This window comes from Diceros bicornis, chromosome 5 (assembly GCF_020826845.1).
Source record: "Diceros bicornis minor isolate mBicDic1 chromosome 5, mDicBic1.mat.cur, whole genome shotgun sequence".
Taxonomy (NCBI): domain Eukaryota; kingdom Metazoa; phylum Chordata; class Mammalia; order Perissodactyla; family Rhinocerotidae; genus Diceros; species Diceros bicornis.
Genome location: NC_080744.1, coordinates 82711682 through 82719337, shown reverse-complemented (window position 1 = coordinate 82719337; position 7656 = coordinate 82711682). Strand labels below are relative to the sequence as shown.

Below are 7656 nucleotides of genomic sequence, written 5' to 3'. Positions count from 1 at the left end.
GGAAGGGCTGTGTGTGATAATGTTTTAACACTCACATCAATTCAATGATGTGCCTCAGTGGTTCACGTCACTTCAAGCAGTGTGAGCTGCTGTCAGGAGGAGGTTGCATGGAAAATGCCACAACTCAGCTTGATTAAATTATTTGGAGCATACAAAAGAGAAAAATCAAGAAGAGGTGGGAAATGAGCATAAAATTAGGCTAGAACTGTGGAAAGATGCCTTGGTATAGTCAAGGTGGGTGGTTTGGTCCAGTAAAATGACTGCACCATCACACAAGCAACATTTTCTCTTTTATTTAAGTGTTTCTGAAGCATTTGTTATGATGGGCACTATGCTATTAGTGTTTTCTTTCTACTTAAAGAAAAACCACCTACATAAAACAAAAACAAAATGACACCAACAACTCGGACAGTTTAAACAAAACCCTATAACCAGCTGAATGATCTGTAGAAATCCAGTTGTGGAAACCGGTAGGTATGTGCAAAAGAGAGGAGAGGCCACTATTCCAAGGGGTCACCTACAGTGTGGAAGAAGAAAACCCTGATCAAACAGTATTTCTCAATGACCTTAAGATCCTAGGGGACGTGGGAAAGGAGAGTAGTGTTCTTGCAGGAGGGAAAATGCTCCTGAGCTTAACTGCAGTACTGGAACTTTAAAGGAGCCGTCCACACTTCGGGAAAACCCCCACCATGTTTCCCAGATAAAATCGCCAGTGCCTGTAAGAGCAGCTGCTGGAATCGGGGAGTGCACCATCCACCCCTGTGAGCAGCAGGACAGTGGGGTGGAGGCACAGCCCTGGCAGGAAGCGTGACACCCGAGAAAGAGGCTCTGTGCCGACCACCAGCCCTTTCCAGCCTAAAGGTTTGGTACATCTTTGTTTTCCCCTGGGGGAGGAGGAGGTGAGGGTGAAGTCGGAGAACAGTCTGGAGAGAGAGAAGGGGACTTTTGTCCTCCGTACATTTTACGTGGGGTTGGCTGCTGGGTCAGGAGCCTCTGCATCCTCAAGCAGAAGGCCTGGCAGACCGAGCTCTCAAAGAGCTGACGCTGCTGCCTGGCTGATGTGAACCTGCCCGGGCCAGGCCTGGGCCAGGGCTGCAAGGGGAGTGGCCAAAGGGAGCAAACCTAATACGGCACCCTTCCAGGTGGGCCTCTAACCGAGACTGCCCCCGGGCACTTCCTGCCCTCAGAACCCGGGAAACCACTGCTCTTCCAGTGATGGAATTTGTTAGTCACTCAATCTGCACAAAGTAGTTTGTTTCTGAGACAACCAGCCTGGCCGCCCCTTGGCCTCCTGCTGTGCTGGGTGCACTCCCCACCTCACAGCAGGCAGGGGCAGCCGGGAGGAAATCCTAATACCTCACAGCCTCATAGGAAGCAAGGTGGGAGAAGAACAAAAGAAATGCAAAACAGACATCTCAGACAAAGGCAGGCTGTCTGAAAGGAGCGGAGAGTGCGTGCGTGTTGCTCCGACCCGACCCGGAATCCAGCGTGGCCTCTCCCTGCGTCATGTGGTGTGTGCGGCCTGTGGTGTGGATGAGGTTCCCAGTATCAACGGCATGTTGTCAGGTGCTGAGAAATGTGAGATGTATTCTTTTTTATATATACACATATAAAAAATAAGAGTGAGGTAGATAAATGTTGGGGAAAAAACAACACAAAAAACCAAAAACTGTCCCGTCTTACACACACACACACACAAACTCTTTTCTCAGTATTTAAATTCATAATGGGGCTTCTCTACAGTGATTGAAACTGGTATCACAAAATAAATTAAAACTCCTACATATAATACCTTCTTAATTAACTTTTTTCTTTTTTCATTTTTTTTTAAAGGGAAAAACTATGGGACAGAGGCTAGAGAAATTCATGGGACTCAAACTACTGACAAGCAAAAAAGCACTACAAACTTCCTTTCTTGTGTTTAATCTCCAGTCACAACTAGCAAGCCTCATATTTTAGCTTTGTTCTTACTCAGAATTTAAACATTTCCATCCCAGAAGCAACTCTTGTGCTGTCATCACTCTGGTGAGAAGTGCTAAAAACTAAACAAAACAAGACCCCTGGGCCCAAGGACTTGGACGCCTGGCCAAGGAAAAGCGCGGCAGCGCCAGGGCTCTGGTCCTCTGGGAGTGAGCATGGGGCTCTTCGGCCACTTGGGTGCCCATACTGCCCCGACCTGGTCCTGGGGCCAGTAGACCTGGTGGTGGGCTTGCCAACACCACGAGGATGCTGCCCCTGTGCCCCATCCCCGCCAGTGCCAAGGAGGACCCTGGGGATTTTCAGGTTCTAAAGACAGGTAGGTCGGTCTGGAGGGTGGTGGCGGAAGGCCACAGAGGGGTCTGCTGGACCACACTCTGCTGCACCCTTGGACTCAGCAGCTGTTTTACATGGGATGGAAGGATTAAATATCCATAAAAAAAAAAAGTAATCCAAATGCCTAGTGTCTGCAGTTAAAACTGCTGTTGTACCCAAGAATTAAAAAAATAGATAGATGTGTGTCACAACCAAAACAAAGGCAAGGGAAAGAGAAGGTGAGACTTTTCAACAATGGTGACTATCAACACTGAACAAGGATGTGCGAAATATTTAACCTTTGTTTTCTGACCTGAGTTTGTATCATGTCTTGCACTGTAACAGACTCAAATGCTGTGTGAGAGCAGGCTGAGGAAAGAGGGGTGTGCGGCACCCCAGGACTGTGGCCCCGGGGGCGGCACTGGGCCTTCTTCCTGCCTCCTTCCTTCACCAGCCTCGTGCCCACAGAGCCTATGGGTTAGAACAGACTGATGGGGTGGGGCAGCGGGGAGGGGAGGATGTATTTATAAAAAGGCATCAAACAGTTCATGGCAAATTATGTTATATAAGTATCAGTTACTGGGAAAAGAGGAAGAAAGTCACGCACTCTAGTACAAAGCATAAGAAGTTTCTTGGAGTGAGCAGAGAGGGAAGAAGGGTAGACCTGAAGATTTTCATAGATTAAATCCACAAAGATAAAGAACAAAAAAAATAGCAGCTTTTTTTTTCTGTACAGACGTATAGATGAATATCTGAACCGTAAAAAAGTTATAAAAGTGACATTAAAGACGATGTGTATGCAAATGTTTCATGGTCTAACATAGAACTGTAAGACCCATGAAGAAGTCCTAGTAACAGAGAAAATGTCAACAAAGCTTAGAATGCTTGAATCCATTTACTGCTTTTCTTCTTACTGTTGTTGTGGTGTTTGAATTGCTTTCCTTGCAAACCTGCATAAACAGTTGGGCTGAGTCCCTGGAAACCCCTTGCCATCTGTGTCCTTGGGGGCCGGGAGGGAAGCTGGGGCAGGGACAGGAGACTGGCACGTGGACGACCTTTACTCAGAGCCTGTCTTCCAGGCTCTCGACAGGGCCTATTTTCTCCAAAATTCCTGGGGGCTAGAAGGTGGGGGTGGGGAGGTGGCGCAGGGAAGCCAGTTCGGCTTCTCCCCATCTTCACTGAGAGAAAGTCCCATTCTGTCCAGTTCCCCCAAACCATAACCTAGTCAGAAGCAATCAGACCTGTGTGAATGTAAGACTTGAAAAGAACACCAGGGGATGATCAGATGGAGTGCATCACCAGCGTGGCTCTTAAACGGAGGGCCCAGATACCATGCTCGCCCCATGCCTCTGGAAACAAGAAAACAAGTGCAGGGGTTGTGAGGGAGAAAGTTCAGGGTTTTGGCAGAATTTGGCAGCATTAAAATGGTAACAACCTTGGATGAATGATGGCCTTTTTTAAATTTCATACGTCCCTAAAAAGGTTAGATATAATTAAAAAATTCCATCTCAATGTGTTTTTTATAAAGACCTACGGTGACAGGCAGGTGTATACAGGGGCAATGTGGGGCCACAGGGAGGGACACCATTTCCTCAATGTGATAAAAAGGGTGTCCTGGCTGGGCTGGTGGCAGATGTTTTTCCATTATGAAGCAGAAGGAAAGAGAAAGGTATGAGAGCGAGAGAGTGACAATGAGAAAGAGACATGAGAGAGAGAGACAAGGGTGAGAGCGAGATGAGAGAAGAGACAAGGAAAGAGAGTGAGGAGACTCAATTCTCAAGTGTTCTGTTGCTATTAAGTGTTGTCATTAAGGTTCTTAAAGGCCCATGTCAGTTAAGGGTTTGGGTTGGGAAATAAAAAGCTGCTTGCATATTGAAAAAAGGAACATCCCAAATGTGTTTACTGCAGAGAAGCCGTCTCCCGTGGGCAGCAATGGCAGTTCTGAAGATCCACTGAGGTACAGGAGGCTGTGAATAGATTGTTAAAACTCTCTCCCCCCACCCGCTGCCAAGCGTGCACACGTTACTGTCTGCACGGGATTCGGGATCCAAGGATCAGCAGGTCGAAGACTGGGGCAGAGGCAAGGCTCTCTCGTTCTTGCGTCCCCCGTTCATGTGCGCGTAAGGCTGTCTTTCATCGAAGCTGGCTCGGAGAACCAGCACGCCAGGGCCTGGGCCATTCTCGGCCTTGTGTCCTGAGTGTCTGTCTGGCAGCGGCAGGGAGGATGAGGAGGCGGAGGGGTCCAGGGGGACACTCTCCATGTTCTCCGGCTCCAGGTCCAGCTCCTCTGGCTCTGGCGGCTTGTTCTCCTCACTGTAGTAGAAGGAGACCTCCCGAAAGCCAGACTCCATCTCGTCCTTGATGCTGCTGATGATCTCCAGGAAGGAAGGCCTCATCTTGGGGTTGTACTGCCAGCACATGCGCATCAGCTCAAACCTGAGGTGAAGACAGACAGAGGATGGGTCCCACCTGGAAAGGTGTACGTGGCCAAGCAGTCTCCAGGGGCCACTTGCTGTGGTTTCTCCACCTACTGTGCAAACAGTGAGAGCACTGAAAACAGTTCTGCTGCTTCTCTGAGGCTCTGGCTTTCCATCTTGATAGCCCAAGCAGCCTTCAGCTTCTCCTGACTTAACGTTCTACCACTGGATTCACTTCACCCAGAACCCAGGACCCGAGACCCTCCACAGGGCAAAACCCAAACTCTCATTTCCTCAGGACAAATCTACACTCACACAGAGCCTGTTATCACAGGGAGCTAAAAAACCAACAACAAACCCAGCTTTCTATCTGAAGCATCTCTTGCAGCCACTGATTAAACATTATTTCCAGAATTAGAATGCAGGAAACCTCCAGTTTCTCAACTAATAAGGGTGAGGAGTGATCACAGCTTTCCCGACAGTGATCTCTCCTTTAACTCCACCTATGTTATTTCTAAGCTTCCCCTTGGTGGCAGGGGACCACTGGCAGAGGACTTGAGGAATAGGCAGTGTGAGGCAGCACGGCTGCCAGACAGGAGGAGTGCCCATTCCCAGTCTGCCGGCTCCGTCTAGCGCTGGGGTGAAGGCTGCTTGCTGCGTGCCCCACGATGGCAGAGCCCGGCCTCTGATGCAGGCTGTGCTGAACTGAACAAGAGTCCCAGTGAAGACCTGAAGCCAGATCCCAACAAGCCGGTGAGGGAGAGCCCTGTGCAAGAGGCTCTGCACAAGCAGGGGACAGGCAGAGAACACAGTGTGGAGCCCGTGCTGCGCCTGGGTCTCACCAGCTGGGCCCCGATGGCACTTGGGCTGCAAACTTCTATGAGGCCCTCAGAGTCCCGTGGGCCACCAGGAGTCTTCCTGGCAATGGGACTGAGCCCCCCCAGAGAGCAGGAGACCACACACGGAAGAAGAAAGGAGGAATGGTGTTGCTGGTGCAGCCAGCTGTCCCAACCCAGGAAAGGCCTAGGCTTTGTCAAGAGTTCAGAACGGCTGCGGGAGGAGGCGATGCTTCTTATTAACCCAGAATGCAGAGAGATCTAGCTAAGTCGACCTTTGAAGCAAAAAGGAGGGTGAATGAGCCAACACCCAGGCCAGCCACAGAGCACAGAGGCAGCCACGGCTCCAAGAAGGGATCGGCCAGTGGCCCTTTCTCACATGAACTTGAAACCAAAGTGCCTTCCTTCTACTTCTGTTCTTGCTGGAAAATTCTATTCTCTGTTTTAAAACTGCTAGCGAAAGAGATGCTTTTCAATAAAAATGGCCCAATGGAACTCCCCGTACCTAGGAAGCTCAAAGCACCCCAAATTGGCTTCCAGCCTTCTGTCAGGCTGGCCACTTGACCCACAGACCATCTGCTTATGTCTGGCCCCAGGGCAAGTTCTAGGGGTAGAAGCCTGTGGGGCATGGAAACTGGCCAGCAAAGAGAAAGCTCCTATGCCAACTGTCCAGCTACCTTGAAAGAAATGGGGAAAAGATGTCTGGTCAAGTCAGATGGAAGTGGATGTGGCCTTGAGGGAGGGTGGGAATGGGAGAGAGGCTTGCTTGCTGTCTGTTATGCTGCCTGTTTCTGTAAATCAAGTTTTATTGGCGCAGAGCCACGCCCATTTGTTTACAGATTGTGGCTGCTTTCAGGCTACAACTGCGAGTGGAGTAGTTGGAACAGAGACCTTTTGGACTACAAGCCCAAAATATGTACTGTGTGGCCCCTGACAGAAAAGTTTGCCACCCCTGTTCTAGCGGAAAAAGAATGAGACAAAACACGAAGACTGACTAGTTTTTTCCCTTCCCAACAAAACCACCTCTGTCTAGGCCACAGCAATAACCACATGCAGGGCTGACGGTCCGTGGGCGCTCTCGGTGGTACACGCTGGGCATCAGGCAGTAGGGGTTAGTGTGTGAACTGCTCTACTCCCCACGAGTCTGGGAGGTAGGGGTTTTATACATATCCCCATTTTGTAGATGAGGAAGCAGAAATACCAAGAGATTAAACAATTTGTCTGAGGTCCCCAAACTAGTGAGGGTGCAGCTGGGATGGAGTGCTCTGTGAAGCAGTATGGCAGCACTTCGAAGGCCACCTACGTCCGAAAAAGGAATTTTCTCTCAACCTAAACGAGAGAAACCATGGTCCTGCCAGTAGACCTTCCCTCCTCTGGTTGTCCCCCGACAGTCACAGGTGTTGTAGGTGGTTTGCAGTGATAAACTGGCAGCTCCTCCTTGGATCAGATGGCAAACAAGCCTCCTTCCTATACCCCCATCACTTCCTATGAAAAAGGACCCCCCCAAAAGAGTAAACAAAAAAGGGCCATAACTACATGAAATCCCTCTCTATGGCTCAGCTGCGATTCCCTCTCTGGCTGACTGAATTATCCCTGAATAGAAGCGCAGCCAGGGCCAAGAACATGTGACGTGTCCTGGCTCTGTGCCCTGTGGCCCGGGGCTGAGGAGGTGCCACCAGCAGGGGAGTGATGCCAGTGACATCAGCACAAACAAGCCACGTGACACTGCTTTTAAACCATTCCAAAGTCACAGCCCTTCCAGTGCTGCCCATAAAAGGAAGTCTTTTCTACTCTGTGGGATTCAAGACCTTGTTTACACTATCTCCACAAGAAAACTTTCCAGTAGACTCTAGAAGGATTTATGAGCTGATAAAACTCCTCTTTATAAAGCACATTTTTTACAACTAGTTAGCTCTGGTGACCTGGAGCGGTCCTTGACTGAGTACCCCCCCCAATCCAACACTGTGGTGGGGTGCATGCACACGGCCTTCACCTGGAGTAAGACCACATGGAGCTGCTGCCCTGCTGTGAAGCAGCCTAACAGACATGTGTGACCTAGAGGCTGGTGATGGTCGGGGGTGTGAGGAAAGAGGGCCAACTGTACTGTCCAC

General features: G+C 49.8%; 1 protein-coding gene across 1 annotated transcript in view; it reads right to left on the bottom strand.

Moving 5' to 3' along the window:
- Positions 1-278: 278 nt before the first annotated feature.
- Positions 279-7656, bottom strand: part of IGF1R (insulin like growth factor 1 receptor) — a 291231-nt gene continuing 283853 nt past the window's right edge. Inside the window, exon 21 of the mRNA XM_058542364.1 lies at positions 279-4728. Coding sequence (XP_058398347.1) covers positions 4347-4728 — 382 coding nt within the window. The 3' untranslated portion in view covers positions 279-4346. The remainder of the gene's footprint in view (positions 4729-7656) is intronic.